The 18,836-nt window shown below is 40.7% G+C and overlaps 1 protein-coding gene across 7 annotated transcripts in view; it reads left to right on the top strand.

Annotated features, from left to right (window-relative positions):
• The window catches only part of CNTN4 (contactin 4), a 643,980-nt gene extending 626,209 nt beyond the window's left edge, over window positions 1–17,771 (top strand). For all 7 annotated transcript variants that reach the window (XM_030569637.1, XM_030569641.1, XM_030569640.1 and 4 more), the window contains 8 exons: window positions 1,612–1,761; window positions 4,294–4,364; window positions 8,394–8,628; window positions 9,178–9,293; window positions 9,958–10,144; window positions 10,921–11,033; window positions 13,656–13,824; window positions 15,892–17,771. In XM_030569637.1, coding sequence (XP_030425497.1) covers window positions 1,612–1,761; window positions 4,294–4,364; window positions 8,394–8,628; window positions 9,178–9,293; window positions 9,958–10,144; window positions 10,921–11,033; window positions 13,656–13,824; window positions 15,892–15,992 — 1,142 coding nt within the window. In that variant the 3' untranslated portion in view covers window positions 15,993–17,771. The remainder of the gene's footprint in view (window positions 1–1,611; window positions 1,762–4,293; window positions 4,365–8,393; window positions 8,629–9,177; window positions 9,294–9,957; window positions 10,145–10,920; window positions 11,034–13,655; window positions 13,825–15,891) is intronic.
• Window positions 17,772–18,836: the final 1,065 nt, after the last annotated feature.

Below are 18,836 nucleotides of genomic sequence, written 5' to 3'. Positions count from 1 at the left end.
GAATAAAGTTAGCTGTACAGCCAGAATAACTCATCTTCCAGCACAGTGATTACAACGGGTTGGGAATTTTTCACCAAAACCCTTTTTGTCTGAAAATGCCAATTCAGTTAAACTGAAACTTTTTCCAGGAACCTATCCGTTTAGATAAAACTTTTGTCAGGAAAGGTTCCTCAGGTCTGGGAGGGATAGAGGAACAGACAGATATGCAATCCACCACCTGCTCCAGGATAGCCAATAGCCTGGTGGTTAGAGCACTTACCTAAGATGTGGAAGACACAGGTTCAAGTTCCTGGTCTGAATCAGGAGTTCTCCCCTGGGTCTCCCATGTCCTAGGTGAGGTCCCTGACCACCTAGCTATTATGAGGTGGGTCCTTCCCATTTTTCACAGAAAAACTTCAGAAAGTCTCAGGTTTGTCTCAAGATGGAATGGGAAAAATGGCTGAAATTTCAAAAAAGTTTCATGGAATGGGAAAACCACTTCCTGTCCAGCTCTAACAGCAATACATTTTCTTAATCCTTTTCATGATTTGTCAACCTTGCTGTGGTATTACTCAACCAGTTTTTCTCATCAGTTTTTATCAATTATTTTTTCGGGGAAAGGTTTCATTCCATTCTTTCAAATATTACACACTGCTATGCTGGTAGGGTGACCAGACAGCAAGTGTGAAAAATCGAGAGGGGGAAATAGGAGCCTATATAAGAAAAAGACCCCAAAATTGGGACTGTCCCTATAAAATCAGACATCTGGTCACCCTATACGCTGGTGATGTACAACCATGATGACAACTATGGTACTGTAAAGACATCTTTCAGGTGACAGACAGTGTCATCTGGATTACCGTCTCTTTTGGTGGAAGTACTTTCTCCACTGTATATTTGCTCATTCTTAAATATGTTCATTTGATTCAGCTAATTGTTATGAAAGACACAATTTATAAAAATTGTTTCAACTGTTGTAAGCAAAAAGTTCAGAATGCTACAGTATGTATGGACACATGAACGCTGTACTGTTTTAACCAATCCTGTATACGTAAAACTATAGAACCTCCCTACAGATAACATAGTTACACTGATATAAATGTGCTTATACCAGTATATCAATTCCTGCATGGGAAGGGAAATAAGCTATAATGCTATAAGGCACCTTCTTACCTGTGTAACTGAATCCACACTAGGGTTTGAACCAATACATCTCTATTAGTTAAACCAATAACCACCTAAACAAAATAATCATATGGTACAAAAACTGTGTGTAGATCAGGCCTAAGTTGTGTTATCTTTTAATGAGACCTTATAAGGATACTGAGGTAATTCTGTGAGGATGAAAAGTCAATTTCTAAAGCATAGATTTCCTTGATGGCTGCATATTGTTTGTATACAGCCTACTTTGCTTCCCCATACTAAGCATCGACAAAAGAGTAAAATTGGAAGACACACTAAGGGTCCAGATTCATAGTCCTTAATCATTCTGCTCTCAGGATGATCTTCTATTGTTTAATAGCTTCAAGACTGTGCCTGTAGATCAAGAGGCTACTGTTCTTCAATGACTAAATATGTGTACTTTCTCTTAATGTCCAACTCTCACTCTCCTAACCTGGGGGTATATTTCAGTTCCAGATATCATTGATGGCAAGACATTCACTGCAACCGTGGTGGGATTAAACCCTTGGGTTGAGTATGAATTCCGAGCAGTTGCAGCCAACCTCATTGGCATTGGGGAACCAAGCAGACCCTCAGAGAAAAGAAGAACCGAAGAAGCTCGTAAGTAGTAGAAAGGAAGCCCAGTGAAGTCTTTTTCTAAAAGCACCTTGCCATAAGCAGTAGGTTACCTGGAACAAGGTTAGGAAGTATTTTCTATATGACAGTTATATTATCTAGTTTCTCCTCTCCCTATCATATAACATTCACAAAGAGCACACACAACTAGAGTAGAATAGAATTAATAGAAAAAATGAGGCCCAAGATGGACTTTATTCCATGCTTTCTAGAAGTACATGACTGAGAAGAATTCCCCCAATTCCCGCATGTCCTTGTATAGCCCAGCTGACAAAGGGCATTTGAGGAGAGGTGAATTCAGCTTCCTCTGAAGATACGATGGATCACTGATGTGAACCAGTCTAGTAATCCCTGTGTTGTCCCACATTTGTGTGGAGGAAACACTCTAGAGAGTAGAATACAGTATCATTACTTTTTTCTACAGATCAGAGGTGAGTTTCTGGTCTACTCTTCTCAGGTACATTTACACTTCGCACTCCTTATGGCAGAGTGTAGAGTACATACATTTCACACCCTTCCAGCATGGGTATGAATAGCAGCATATACTGAGGCACTACTAAGGCAAGTAAGGATGCACCTGATCTCTCAGGTTAGGGTATGTAATCTATACAGCACTGTACACACCCAAGCAGTGCCTTTACCAGAAGTGTCGTGTCCCACTGCCAGAGTCTTTCCCTGTCACAGGGAAAGGCTCCGGCAGTGGGGGAAGGTAGCCAGGAAAGGCTCTGACAGCTCCCCACTGCTGGAGCCTTTTCCCACTGCAGTGAAAGACAAGATGCCAGTGCTGCATGTGCCTCTTTCTTTCTCTGTTTAAAATGAATCAAACTTCTAGCTTCAAAATTAATCGCTTCTGCTTTCTGTGCTACCTACTGTGACATTTCCCCACTGCAGTGAAAGACTCCGGCATTGGAGAAAGGCGCCCCCCACCAGAGCTTTTCACTGTAGCTACACATAACAGAGTGGTGACAGCTTGTTTTTTACTGTGGTGAGTAGCTACGCAAACTCTGCACACTGCCGCTAGTGGTATGCGGTGTAGATGTATCTTAAGAGGCCAAGCACAGAACTTGCAGCGCAGAGTCAAAGGAGAGACTAAGGTAGCTCTAAGTCATCCTGAGGCCTTCTTAGTTCTGGTCCGCTCCATGTTCAGACAGGTGTGGGGCATCTGTGAGAGTTGTGGTGAGGGCTGGCCAGAAATAAACAATTCAGTGTTGCAAAAAATTTTGAAGTTTGTTTTCATTTTCATGTTGAACAAAAATGAGACCTTTCGAAAGAGAGATAGAGAGAGCCGTCCATGCATGTCAGAATAGCCAATAGGCTGGTGTTAGAGCACTCACCTGGGATATGGCAGAACAAAAACTTGGACCAGAGTCTCCCACATCCTAGGAGACAACCTTTATCACTAGGCCTTTGGCTACTCTGGGGTGGGTCTTTCTTGAAATTCTCACTGAAACCAATATGTTTCCATGAAATATTTTGGGTTAGACAATACAGCATTTCCACCAGAAATAATTTTTGTCAAAAAAATTTCAACCAGTCTTAGTTACTGTAGCCTCTGTGGATTGTCCTCTGGGCCACAGCAATGCCCATAATCTCTGCAGCACTATGGGCAATATCCTTGCTCTTGACAAGCAACACTCCCTGACACCTTTTAAACTAGTGCTCATGAGGAGATCCTTAAAAGGCAGTCTTATAGGCTACGTCTTCACTACCAGACGTATCGGCGGGTAGCAATCGATTTCTCAGGGATCGATATATCGCGTCTCATCTAGTCATGATATATCGATCCCCGAACAAGCTCCTGTCGACTCCGGAACTCCACCAATGCAAACAGCGGTAGCGGAGTCGACAGGCGGAGCCGCTGACATTAATCCCGCACCGTGAGGATGGTAGGTAACTCAGTCTAAGATATATTGACTTCAGCTACGTTATTCACGTAGCTGAAGTTGCGTATCTTAGATTGATTTCCCCTCCAGTGTAGACCATCCCATAGCCATCTTCTGCAGTGTCTGAGCCAGGGGACTTTCAGAGCCCCTTTATGCTGCTCTGGCCCTTTCACCTGCCCTAAAGGTCTTGGAGCAGGGTTGGAGCGATCACCCCAGGCAATTATCACCAGGACTGTTCATTATGGGTCCAGTCTTGTAGTTCTTGCTCTGTCTTAACTCAGGAAAAATTCCTACTGACTGCAGGATTTGGCTCTAAATTGAAAAGCAGGAATCAATATTGTGAAAATAAATGGACCTTGTTATATGGAAAATAAATATTTAAAACAAGCAATTAGCAACTAGGTACATGGATAATAGACATGCTCTTTGTCCATCTGACTGACAAAATCTGGAAGTATCTGTTCTCTGTGCTCCTTTTGATAGTCAGGCTCTTGGTCCCAAAAGGGAAAAGTCACAAGATGCCATTGTTACGTGTGCCTCTTTATTTCTCTGTTTAAAATGAATCAGACTTCTAGCTTCAAAATTAATCGCGTCTGTTTTCTGTGCTACCTGCTGTAACATTTCTTTTACACAGTTCCTGAAATCACCCCGGCTAATGTCAGTGGAGGTGGAGGGAGCAAGTCGGAGCTGGTCATTACCTGGGAGGTAAGTGAAGTATAAACCAATGGGAGAATTAAAGCATCTGTTTTATAAGGCTGGACGATCGAGGTGCTAAAGGAGCACTCAAGGATGATACGGCCATTGCAGAGAAACTAAATGAATTCTTTGCATCAGCCTTCATGGCTGAGGATGTAAGGGAGATTCCCAAACCTGAGCCATTCTTTTTAAGTGACAGAGCTGATGAACTCTCCCAGAGTGAGGTATCATTAGAGGAGGTTTTGGAACAAACTGATAAATTAAACAACAATAAGTCACCAGGACCAGATGGTATTCACCCAAGAGTTCTGAAGGAACTCAAATGTGAAATGGCAGAACAACTAACTGTAGTCTATAACCTTTCATTTACATCAGTTTCTGTAGCTATCCTCCAGTCACCAGGTAATGAAATGCCAATTTTTAAAAAGGGCTCCAGAGGTGATCCAGACAATTGCAGGCCTGTAAGGCTGACTTCAGTACTAGGCAAACTGGTTGAAACTATAATTAAGAACAATATTGTCAGACATATAGATGAACATAATTTGTTGAGGAAGAGTCAACATGGTTTTAGTAAAGGGAAATCATGCCTCACCAATGTACTAGAATTCTTTGAGGGGGTCAACAAGCATGTGGACCAAGAGGATGCCGTGGATATAGCGTACTAGGATTTTAAGAAAGCCTTTGACAAGGTCCCTCAGCAAAGGCCCTTAGCAAAGTAAGCTGCCACGGGATAAGAGGGAAGGTGCTGTCATGGATTGGTAACTGGTTGAAAGATAGGAAATGAAGGGTAAGTTAAATGGTCAGTTTTCAGAATGGAGAGAGGTAAATAGTGGTGTCCCCCTGGGGTCTGTTCTGGGACCGGTCCTATTCAACACATTCATAAATGATCTGGATAAAGGGGTAAACAGTGAGGTGGCAAAATTTGCAGATGATACTGTGGAAGTAGAGCAAGAACTGACAGGGATTTGAAGGGGATAGTGAGAACCAGAGAGTGAGAACTCTGTTTTTCTCCAGCAATACAAAATTACTAAAGATCATTAAAACCAAGGCCCCAGGAAGATTGCAAAGAGCTACAAAAGGATCTCTCAAAACTGGGTGACTAGGCAAGAAAATGGCAGATGAAGTTTAATGTTGATAAATGCAAAGTAAGACACATTGGAAAGCATAATCCCTACTATAAATATAAAATGATGGGGACTAAATTAGCTGTTATCACTCAAGAAAGAGATCTTGGAGTAATTATGGATAGTTCTCTGAAAATGTACAGCGGCAGTCAAAAAAGCAAACAGAATGCTGGGAATAATTAAGAAAAGGATAGATAATAGGACAGAAAATATCATGTTGCCGCTGTATAAATCCATGGTGCACCCACATCTTGAATCCTGTGTGAAGATGTGGTCACCCCATCTCAAAAAAGATATATTGGAATTGGAAAAGGTTCAGAAAAGGGCAACAAAAATTATTGGGGTATGGAACGGCTTCCGTATGAGGAGAGATTAATAAAACTGGGACTTTTCAGCTTGGAAAAGAGACGACTAAGGGGAGATATGATTACGGTCTATAAAATCATGACCGGTGTAGAGAAAGTAGATAAGAAAGTGTTGTTTACTACTTTTCATAACACAAGAACTAAGGTCACCAAATGAAATTAATAGGCAGCAGGTTTAAAACAAATAAAAGGAAATATTTCTTCACACAACGCACTGTCAACCTGTGGAACTCCTTGCCAGAGGATGTTGTGAAGGCCAATACCATAACAGGGTTCAAAAAAGCTCTAGATAAATTCATGGAGGATAGGTCAATCAATGGCTATTAGCCAGCATGGGCATGGATGGTGTCCCTAGCCTCTGTTTGCCAGAAGCTGGGAATGAGTGACAGGGGATGGATCACTTGATGATTATCTGTTCTGTTCATGCCCTCTGGGGCACTGGACACCGGGCACTGGTCAGTGTTAGAAGACAGGATACTGGACCAGATGGACCCTAAGTCTGATCCAGTATGGCCATTCTTATGGAGTGTGCAGACATGAGTGTTGCTGATCTGCTCACGCTGATTCTATCCCATTGTATTTCCATTCTCCAGTGGAGATACTGCTGACTTACACCTGTGTATGTGAGCACAAGACCACATTTATTTAAAAGGTTCCTGCCTTTGATTCAATTGGACTAAAATCCAGCCTGTTCTTCTATGCCCAGGGAAGCTCTCCAAGCAATGGAACTAATGCATATTTGTTGTTCAAGGCTGGTGGAGCTGGTTGTGGGTGTGCAGTGCAGGAGGTGTGCACTACTGTGTGGCTGTGAGCTCAGCTCCACGATGACCCCTTCATATCAGCACGGACAATCGCAGAACATGGATGGGCTGAACTAGGGGGTAGAGAGAGAGAGAAAGGATCCTTTTATCCTCCACCCAGGAAGCAGCTCCATGGCCTGGAGACAGAGGGCAGGATTCCTCCATTCTTGGTCCTCTACATACCTGCCCATCATCTGATCTGATTACTCAGGCCAGCCACTGCACAGAGGATTAACCTTGGTGTATAAAATAAGTTTCAAGAGGCCAAATCCTGAGAGGTGCTGATTTGTTTGGTGAATTGTGGGTGATTAGCGCCAGGCTATTTTCATTGTAAATGATCTGAAGGTGGCTCATATAGAACTTGCAGTACCAGCTGCTTTCAGTCTATCACAAAGCCTAGAGAAGAAGAAAACACAGAAAACACAAGAAAAAATCTTGATGGCAATTGAGGATGAAACATTCGTTGTTTTGACTGCTCTTATTTTCATATTGTGATACTATGGAGTGAGTTAAACTAGCCATTAACGTCACTAGATTTGATGCTGCCCACACTCTTTTGAGCACCCTGGCAGCTGTGAGTCACCAGAGGTATTTTTTAAGATTATTAAAAATTTGCAAATGTGTTTTTATCCTCACTACATGGCTCAATGTGTTGAACCTTATCCTCCTTTGGACTAATTAGTTTCACTGAATCCCTTAAAGACACTCAATATACTTTTTTTTAAAGTATTAAAGAGATGTCAAAAACATCATCCATGACTTTGAATCATGCTTTGCAAGTATCTTAGTTTAGGCTCCTCTAAAATGATCAACACAGAGTCATTTTCTTTTCTTTTTTTAAAAATCCATGTAACACTCATTTAAAGTAACTTTTTTTTTTACTCTGATACTCTGAAAAAGCACACACTTAAGATCCATTGACTTTAGTGAGACTAAAGTACATAGTTGAGTATAGGGATGCTTTTGCTGACTTGGGGCTTTTACTGCTTATGTTCCTTTCTTAAGGTTAAAAACATGAAGCTAGGCAATTGCAGCATGTACAAAAGTGACCTGAAAGGGACAAATCTCTTCATCTAGATGTGATACATCATTTGCCTGCCATTCTCCATCACTTTTATGACATGCCACTCACTGCTATCTTACAGCCATTAGTATACTTCACATTAGGCTCTTTGCCTGAAAACAAGCTACATACCATGACCAGGAATTTGGAAACTGCACACAGAGTAGCCAGAGGAGCACACAAGCTAATGCCTTTGATGGTTATAAAGTCAGAGATCTGAATAGTAAATACACATGGTTGATGTCAGTTTATATAAACAATGGAGCCACATGTTAACTTAGAGATGCAGATGAGAAACTCACTGAAAACAAACGGGAGCTGTTCTGCGGATTTAATTTACTTGGGATATGTTACAGAGATAGGTGCTATCACAGGGCTGTAGCCAGCCCTAAGAGGGATAGACAGTTGTGTCTGCAGTTATGATGTGGCTCAGAATGTTTTATACAGAAATTTCTATATGAATTTGAAGAGTTGCCTTGCAGATATTTGGCAATTAGATGCTCTGGCCTAATTATTAGCTGCTTCTACTGTAGAATTACCATTGTTTCCTGTTTTGAATGTGCCATTTATGAGAGGGTTTCTTAAAGGGACCAAACTGAGAATGGAAAACCTGCGAGAAGGAGAAATAAATCCAGGCAATACCTGACACTACTGATTATTCTGTGTGTGATCTGCCCTCCTTATAGACAGTGCCTGAAGAATTACAGAACGGAGGTGGCTTTGGTTACGTGGTGGCTTTCCGACCCTTGGGCACAGTGAGCTGGATGCAGACTGTAGTAGCTTCTTCTGATGCCTCCAGATACGTATTTCGAAATGAGAGCCTGCCACCATTCACGCCCTATGAAGTTAAAGTGGGCGTGTACAACAATAAAGGGGAAGGTTCTTTTAGCCACGTGACAGTTGTATATTCTGCAGAAGAAGGTACAGTAGGCTGCGCACTGCACTTCCTTCCTTTGCATTGTCTTGAAATCCGATGCATGAGGCATGCCGCTAATTGTTTTTTGAAAGGGTTTAGTATCCCACGTGGACACATCCGTTGATATCTAATCCTTGCTCTGATTTATTATAAATGGTGAGTCACAACTAATTCTTTTGGTAGTCATTAAAATAACATTAATCACAGTGAAATCTTTTGATATTAATGGGAACGTAATATGTAATCTTGAAAGAAATTCAACTGAGATTTAACAGGAATTAATGTCCACTGATTAGAAAATGTTTCTGTTGTCCTAATACCAATACATAGTGTCCTGCTTCAAGTGCCCTCAATGACATCTGATTATTTATTACACATTGGCATAATGAATTCCTGCCTTGGCCTGATGGGTCACCATTTTGAATTTGAAACATTCTTTTTGGCTGCCTAACTCTACTCTCTTCTAGTGAGAGGAGTAAATCTTGAAGTTTGTAGCGAAGTTAAGCCTAGAACCTACACTGAGACCCTTTTTTCCCCCCCAAAACTATATATAGAACCCACCAGAGCTCCAACCAGCGTCTTTGCCAAAAGCCTTTCTGCTTCGGACATTGAAGTTTATTGGGCCTCTCCGCGTGAGAATCAGAGTAAAGGAAGGATACAGGGTTATGAGGTATGAGAATAAAGTATGATATCAGGCTGGAACAGACTTAATACTGTTCAATGAGAAGATCATAGCAATATATAATTGAAGGTCACCTAAACACTGCTTCTTCCACATGCATCTGCTGGCTGATGATGATGTAAAGCAGTGTTTGCTCACTGTTTTTTCCCTTTGTACACTGGGATGTCTCTTTTTAAGGTACAAAGGAAAATATATATGTAATCCATGGTGAAAATGGATGGCAGTCTGCTGGGGGAGGACAGGGGTAATCTGCCTTCTCTAGGGCCTTGTGGAGACCACAGTAACCTCCAGTAAGTGCTGTTCAGTGGAAAATTGAGATCTATAAATCTATCCATCTTAGAGTCCGCTGAAGGTCAGAAGCACTGACCTCTGGGTTTATGAACATTTCCAGTTGTGGTCTTCTCTAAGATGGAGAGAATGGCAAAATTTACAGAGTGGAGCTGGAACATTAATACAATTCTCACTTCCAGGCTGGTGAATGGCCCTTTTCCATTTGACAGTAGTTAAGGGCATGTTATCCATAGAGATAAATTTTACATTATTAATCTCAGGATTTCACTTACTGCTGTACCATATCTATGGGGAATTAAGACACAGATAGGCTCAATATCACTGAGTTAAGTGGGTAAATGTACATATTCTGTTTTTTCAGGTTAGATGTTGGAGACATGAAGATAAGGAAGAAAATGCTAGAAAAATCAGGACTATTGGTAATCGAACATCTACAAAAATCACTAATCTGAAGGGCAATGCATTATATCAATTAGCTGTCAAGGCATACAACACCGCAGGGACAGGACCCTCCAGTGCTACAGTCAATGTCACTACCAAAAAGCCACGTGAGTATTCATTGTGTTCGATCATGGTCTAACATTGGGATCCCAACAAACACTTTCCTTGGTGGCATTTTCCAGGTCTCTCTCTAATTTGAAGATGCTGTGAGGTGTTGTTGTTTTTTCTGTAGCTATGTTCTTCCTGCAAGAGCTTTGTGGGGTTGTTGTGGTGGGTTGGGTTTTTTTAAACACTTCTGAAATCATTACTGTGCAGGAAAGTTAAACATTCATATCATCATTAAGAGGGGCTATCTCTTCTGGTCAGACGCACCTCAAGTAAGCAACATAGTCCCTTTTCATTTATACCATTGTGTTGTGTAAGGGTATGTCTTCACTACCAGCCAGATCGGCGGGCAGCGGTCAGTCCAGCGGGGATTGATTTATTGCGTCGTGTAGACGCTATAAATCGATCCCTGAGCGCTCTCCCGTCAACTCCTGTACTCCAGTTCAGCGAGAGGTGCAAGGCAGAGTCGACAGGGGAGCGGCAGCAGTTGACTCACCGTAGTGAAGACACCATGGTAAGTCGATCTAAGTATGTCGACTTCAGCTAAGTTATTCACGTAGCTGAAGTTGCATAACTTAGATCCCAGTGCAGACCAGGCCTAAGACCTGCTCTGACCTGGAACATAGACCTCAGTGCAACAGCTCATTAACTTACCAGAGCCTTAGGATTCTGTAGATGTTCAGCTACTGTGGTGATGGAAGCCATATAAGTATTGAGATGGATTAAGCTAGAAAACATTGCTACTTAACCATATAATACTTCGTATATTTTAATATAGCACCGAGTCAACCCCCTGGAAACATCATATGGAATTCGTCTGACTCCAAGATTATACTGAACTGGGATCAAGTTAAAGCACTGGATAATGAATCAGATGTGAAAGGATACAAAGTGGGTAACTTCTTAGCATGGGCACATAGGACTGGTTATTTATCTGTATTAACTGCCTCTTGACAGTAGGCCTGTGATGAACTCATCAGATTCTACTCCCCTGGGATTTTCACGCTGAGTTAAAGTGAACCTGTCCATGAATCCACAAAACTGAGTTTAGATTTTGCAATAAAATCAGAACTCAAGGGTAGGATGAACATACGGCCCAGTTTGGCTGGAACAGTCCCTTTTTTTAAGCTGTGTCCTGATCATCAGTTGGCAAGAGCAAATGAGACTAATACTCACTTTTGCCAAAAAAGTGAGGTGTGGGGCACAGAAGAACATCCTGGGATTATGTGTTGGGTGAGCGGCTCTGGTCAGGCCAGCCCCACATGGGCGGGGAGGTGGGGAGTAGCTCAGGTGAGTGGCAGGGGCCAAGGCAGGTGAGCAATGCCGGCTGGGCCTGAGTGGGCAGGCAGCTCAAGCTGACCCCACGTGAGCCAGGAAGGGAGTGAGGGCCTCGAAGTGGGGGTCAACAGCACAGGCTCAGGGGGTGAGCAGCATGGGTTGGTGGCTCAGGGCCTGGTACTATGCAGAGGGGGTGGAAGGTTGGGCCAGCGGCTGATGCCAGCCCCACACAGAGATGGGGGGCAGGCTCAGGCCAGTCCCGTGGGGAGAGAGAGGGCACTTTGGGCTAGCCCCAGGTCATTCACCTCTAGAGATTCCTGTCTGTGCCAGGAAGAAAGATATTTAAACTCTAGCCAAGTTGGAGCTCCTCTGACAGAAGTGGTGAATTTTCTGGGCTGTACTGGCCAGAGCCAACACGTTCAGCCAATCAAAGGTTGTGGGCAACTTGCACCACTGTACCCCTCCCCTTAACAGACTTGCTCCCTGGGGCCCACCAGTGGCTGAAATATGCCCACTAATTGCAGCAGACAAGTTAAAGTCCTTGCTTGATGGTTCAGCTTTGTTCATAAAGCAAAAGGAAGGAGGGCATGAAGTCCCAGTTAGTAGCAATCTTGGTTGGGTATCAATTATAAGGAGAAAAATCTTGGGTAGAATTCAGTCCTAGAACTATTCCAAGACCTTACTTTGGCCTGAGAAAAGCAGTGATGGCAATTTTGCCAGCAAGTTACATTGAGTTTTAAGCTCTGCAAACCTTTTGCAATGAAACCTGAAACCATGGAAAATTTTACGAAGTTTCCGGTTTTGTTAGGAACATGAAACTCAAGCCAGATTCATTTACATTCATGAACCTGGGCCAAGTTTTGTGCATGTCTGTGCTGATATTAGACCAAATCTAGACCACTTTTTTGTATGGTCAAAACTTGTTTCCATTCAAACGCAGGCAAACCTCAGTAGTTTTGGCCAAGCTTCAGGTCACGTTTTTGAGTTCAAAATTCAACCAAAATTCAGCCTGAAATGGTGGAAGAGAAGCCCTCCTGATCTTTCCAAAGCCGTCTCATCTAGTAGTATATCTTTTTTGTAGCTCTTCTTTTTCTTTTGTGTTACAGTTGTACAGCCACATTATTGCATTTATATGCAGAGAGCAAAACCGCTTCTTTTTTTCTGGAAATATGCTATTTTGTGGCAGGGTGTATATTCTAATAAGTTGAATTTCCAGATCTTAGGAAAAGAAAGAAGGTAAATCAAAGAAGCAATTTATTCTGTGAAGCTGCTTGTGACACTACATCAAATACACCAGTCCAGTTTTCTGAAGCACTATAAGAAGATGTTATGACATCTCTAAATAAGCCAAAGGATTTATTTTAGTTTGATCCTTAGTAAGGACTAAGGTGATATTGAATTGGATGTCTCTGATGCCCAGAATTGAAAAAGGAGGCTTAGGGATCTTGCTAATTTAAGGAAAATCATATTCAGCTTCTTGCATTTAACAAGTATAAATTAAGGTGATCTAATGCTACTTTAGAGGGAGAGGGAAGTATTTGCTGAGGAACTCAGTGATTTTGAATAAAGTTTATATGTGCCTGCTTAGCTCTTTGAATGGAAGGGTGATTTATGCCAGGCTCATCTGATCACAAGCCACAGCAGAATCACTTTTGTTTTTTATTTTCTAGTAGAAGTGCTCTTCCTTGCTACTCCCAACAACCTAGTGAATAAAGAGCCCAGCAGCAGCATCTGTTCAGACCGATTTCTGATGGCAGACCCATAAATTAGATTGCCCTTTTGCAGCACACCCGCCTAGCTAAAGCTGGCAGTGCTGGAGAGCCACTGAAATTGCTCCAGATGATGGGAAAATGAAGTTTAATCAAGCTGAGAGGCAGAGGTGCTCTGCCAGTTACAAAGACCTCTGCTGAGTGTCATGTGGCTTTATGACAGGGCTACATCAGAATTCCAACAAGAGCCGCGTTCCGCAAGCTCCCTCCATAGTTAGCCTCCAGTGCCCAGTGGCTTCACATCAGCACAAAGTGAAGAATTCACAAATGTGGCTTCCTAAAGCACCCATCAGGTTCAGATCAACACATCCATGAAATCCGCCGGACTTCTGATGATAATAGAGACAATTCTGTTCTCTGGGAAGGAAAAGATCAATAGTAAATCTTCAGGTTGTTATGGAGATGATCAGTTCTCTTTTCTCTCCCCCTCCCACTGCCACCCATTCTCCACTCCAATGTTTTGCAGGTTTTATACAGATGGAACAGACAGAGTAGCACATCTGTAATCGAAACTAATAAAACATCTGTCGAGCTTTCTTTGCCTTTCGATGAAGATTACATCATAGAAATAAAGCCATTTAGTGATGGAGGCGATGGCAGCAGCAGTGAACAAATCCGAATTCCAAAGATATCAAGTAAGAATGTTGTCATTGTGCTTGTGTTTCCAGACCATGGAGCATGGATTCGTAATGGATCAAGGGCCAACATTTTCGGATGGCATCCCATTTTTTGCACACTAAAATTGAGCTGTTGGAGGCACTGTGGCCCGCTTTGCATAGGCAGAACATGAGCTGCAGCCACAAAGAAAGGTTTTGTGCAAGCTAACTGGGGTGTTCAATCACAATGAAGGCGGGCTTCAAATTTGCCCAATTCTGCATGTACGTAGTGAGGTATGCTGAGAAACAATAAACCAGAGACGAGACTGAGCTATAGTGCTCATATTCAAACCTGAACTTTCCCAGAATTTATGGGCATTCAAACCGAAGGTTTTGGTTTGGTCCTCACTCAAGAATAAACTATATGCAATGGCATAGTAAAAAGGGTTATATTTTACTGAGTGTTTCTAGACTGACACACTCAGGGTTTTTTCATTTGTTATTACAGGTTTTGATAGTCTCTTCGATACCAATATATTGAGTCTGTTGTTTCACTGCGATCTGTGATCAGAAAGTGTCTAGTATGAAGTGCAAAAACGTATTAATTTATACTGTCGCCTTATATCAGTACTTCACTCTGTGTTGTGTGCATATATACTTATTTAGGGAAATGAGGCTTTATCTCCATGTAGAAGCTGATATTTTCCTTTTAAACAGAGAAAGGAGTAGCTATTACAATGCACTAGTCTTAAAAAATGTCTATGTTCCACCTTCCCAAGTGATTTCCATGAGTGATGCAACAGCTGGCAAACTGATTTAATCAGGTGGGTGAGGGAGTTTGTGGCCATGGGCCAAATCCTGCCATCATAACTCAGTCAAAACTCCCACTGAAATAGGATGGCAGGGGGAAAGTCGCAATCCACCTGAGATGGCTGAAATTCTCCAAGCAGGATCAGAGCTGATAGAGCAAGACACCGAGCTGAAAGTTTAGGGAGGTGTTGCTAGGCTGGCTGTTTTTGCAGGCTCTTCAAGCCTGACCCTGGCATAAATTTGTCAGAGGAGAGGGTGTTTATGGATGTTCTGAAGGGAATTTTTAAGACTGGGTCACTTTTGCTTGCAGTGTTTGACTAGATTTGGATTTAAATCCAGATTGATGGTTTTACTGGGAATCTTTAATATTTCTCAGAGTTCTGGATGCTTTACTCACGCTAGTCCATTCTAAGGGCCTGATTTTGCCCTAATTTACAGAGTAACTCCACTGCAGTCATTAGAGTTACGGCAGTATAAAAGGTAATAGGCTACGATTCTGATCTTATCTATGTATATATGTACCTTGTTTATACAAACATGTCAGGAATCTAAGCATCAGTCACAGAAAATCATGAGATCAAATGCCAGTAACACACATGCTATTTTTCTCTGATCTAAAATGGAATCACAGATTCCAAGCTGGTATAAATCAGCTAGCTACATAAGGATCTGGTCCATCATGCCATGTTAGTATGGTGTTTGGTAACTTGAACTTTGTTCTATTCTAAAGAGATGCATTCCCTAAAGTCATAGAATTTTGCATGTACCTTGAATACAAATGACTGGAGGAATTCACGTACAATCCATAATGCAGAATGGCTAATGAAAGTAGTAGGTCCCACTAAATAAACAGAATCTAGAAGGGGAGAAGAGGTTGGTTAGGTCCAAGAAAGAGAAATTCCATCCCATCTTCCCCCTGTGTTCCTCAAACTGGGTCTGGGAGATTTACAAATCTTGGGCATTCAATATGCTTGGCTAAAGTGAATTGATTTGTGTGGGAGTTTGGCCAACCCTGTGCCTGTACTCGTGATATCCCATCAGAAGGTTGTTGTAGTAAGATTCCTAGCCCAATTTGCAAATGTACAGTTTGGCTAAACTTTGTAGGAACATGTGAACTCTTGGGTCTGTAGCCAAACTTACTTTGAACTCTGGACCTTCAGAGGTCACCACCTCCTCATTTGTGGTTTGTTACCTATTTTGCTTTCAAATGCATTTTGGACTCATCATGACAGGATATAATGGCTGCGGGCTGAATCCTGCTCTCCTTACTGTTTCTTTTCTCTCTCCTTTTCTCAGATGCATATGCGAGAGGATCTGGTACTTCTACTTCAAATGCATGTACATTGTCAGCCATCAGCACAATAATGATATCCCTCACAGCTAGATCAAGTTTATGACAAAAATTACATAAAGGACTTCCTGTTTATAATATAAGCAACATTTAGCTAGTTGTTTTGAAGACACCCAGTACTAAGTAATATTGTTGTTCGAGTACATCTTACTACTGGAAAAAATGTTTTATGCTTCTTTAGGAATGGCATTATACAGTACTTCCTCAAAGCAAATATAGCTTTGTTTGAAGTTTCCTTGGAAACTCTGCAATGCACTGAAAACATCTGTAATATGATGTTACCAAAGCAGTTTACATATGTCCTTATATGCATATTTTTTATTATATATTTAGTGTTTTATAGAATTTTTTAAAGTTAACATATGATGTAGATATTAATTTTTCCTCTCCTATAAAATGCTACAGATAACACTATCATAAAAAATATTGTTTGGAATTTTTTCCTTTAAAACTGAGAGTTCAAAGTTGTTCTCAGTAAATTGGTTACAAATTGATTGTACAGTTTTGCAAGGGTACACATTGGGAGAACTATTTAGGACTTGGTTCGTAAGTCAAGGCAGCTGCATTTAAACGACAGTTATGAGGGTTCCTATGTTAAATCAATTGCTTAAGATATTTTTTCATTTTGGATCAGATGAGTATACAAGATAAACCTGAGATAACCTTCAAGAACAGCTACAATCTTCAAAAATAAGTATACAGACTTTTGTTCCTAGCCAATACTTTAACATCATATATTAAGCTTTCATTTTATTGTATTTAAGTAGCTTTGTATTGATCATAATTAACATTAAATTGAACATTAAAGTTGATATTACATAGTCGTAATCTCTTCCTATAGTAACATAGACCAAAAGTTACTGCAGCAAAAGAAGGACCAGTTTCTGACCTTAGTTACCTTGGTGTAAATCCAGAGTAATGCCAGTTTAAATCAATTATTTTACTCTAGATTTACACCAAGGAAATTATAATCATAGTATGCATGTCTTTAAGATTTAAAACTAATTCTGGGTTCCACTGCCTGACTATGTATTTCTTTTCAGTCTACGTTTTAAATGTAATTCATAAATCTTCATAATTTAATCACAAAGTTATGTTTTCTTATGTAATCTCTTTTGAGTGTAGGTCATAAACTGAATCTGACAGATGTATCATGTTTCTGGTGAATAACTGTCTAAAGTACATTTTTCATATTAATTTGCAGAGTGTCTTTGTGTGTATGGTCCCTTAATAGTTCTGTGCTAGGAAGTCTTTGTTTCTTTACAAACTTTTCATACAAATATGAAGTTTTAATAGAATCATATTGGAAAATGACAATATCAACAGAAAAATAACTCTTCTTGCGAAAAGGACTGTTTGTTACTATGGGATCATTTTGTAAGTCCACTCAGATAGATCAATGCTGGTAAAAAGGCAATGGAATTTTCTATAAAAATTTTCAAGTTTAAATGCGCTGCAGTGCTTTATTTTTTTCCTGATAGCTTAAATTTGCCTGTAACTTGCCATTTTTGCTTACAAAATACTATGTTAACTTTTAAACCTTCTCAATATATTTATTCAGTAACTCATAATTGGGATTCCACTTGTGTAAAAGTCAGGGGTGTTAACCAGAGAAATACTGTCAATATTTCAAGCTGTGTTCCTTTCTTAGTTTGATATGGTTACTTCTATGTAAACACAAAAACAAAAAAACCCACAAAAACAAGAAAATGAAACAAAAAAAAAAGCCGATGTAGTTTTTTCTCCCCGGTGTAAATGATATTTATCGGTGATCTAGCAGATGTAATCTTTTTTTAAAGGTATTGGTAATAAATATTCTGTCATTTGTAAAGATACTGGTCTTTCGGGAGCATTTTTCCTAAATATCTGTTTACAATTTGAGACAAACTTCAGCACTGGTTATCTCCAATTGCCACTGACTTAAAAGTGGGAAGCCGTCCAACCCAGAACTAAGAGGAGGCAGAGAAATCAAATTACATGAAGTCTCTAGGCTTATTCTGCTTCCTACACTATAAAAAAAGAGTATCTGATGAATTTTGGATGATTCTAAACTCTGGTGTAGCTCTGTGACCTTTCAAAGCTTATGTGAATTAATATCATAGAGTCTTTACTGATGGAGAATCTCAGTTAGCATCTCATTTAGATATGGAAAAAAGAAACAGATGAAATGTTTATCTTCACAAACCCATTTAACACTTCTGATAGTTAAGGAGGAAGGACACAAGCTGCAAAAGTTCAGCAGGTAGGAAGGAACTGCAGTCAAAACAAGTACAGGTGCCCAATTTGCTGATAACACTAGCAGATAGTGCAAATACAGTCCAGAGGATGAGAGGACCTTTCTTCTGGTGCCTGAGGGAATATTAATTCTGTGCATAAGGATAAGCTTGATCAAGATTCCTGCTGGCTCTTGGTGTTACTGCTGAAATTTTCTTCTAAACGTTCATCCAATTCTAAGTTATACACAATTCCAATGAACCTTCACCCAGAAGGCTGTTGTTTTGTGTTTTACACTGTACATCCAGGTAGTTAATAGATGGACTGCAGGCCAAATCCGCTTTTGAACAGACTCCAAAATCTTTTAAATTACTTATTAATTATTATTATTATTATTATTATTATTTTCCTGGAGTCTGGACCTTGACCAAGAAATTTGGACCTTGACAGAAGATAATGGACTATCCCTGAATTTGATGTGCAGGGTGTCAAGAACGTATATATCTTCATTTAGATTGTGAGGGTTGTCTTTGATTCAGCTCTAGAGAGGCTCACAGTTCCTTTGATATCAGTATTATCCTCAGGGTGTCAGTGCTGCTGGATTTAGAGTAATGGTAAATTGAAAATGGCATTAAAGTCATGAGTTGGCTTTTATATGGCCCATACTGCGGTTTCA

Source organism: Gopherus evgoodei, chromosome 7 (assembly GCF_007399415.2).
Source record: "Gopherus evgoodei ecotype Sinaloan lineage chromosome 7, rGopEvg1_v1.p, whole genome shotgun sequence".
Lineage (NCBI taxonomy): Eukaryota > Metazoa > Chordata > Testudines > Testudinidae > Gopherus > Gopherus evgoodei.
This window is presented reverse-complemented; position numbering and strand designations above follow the sequence as displayed.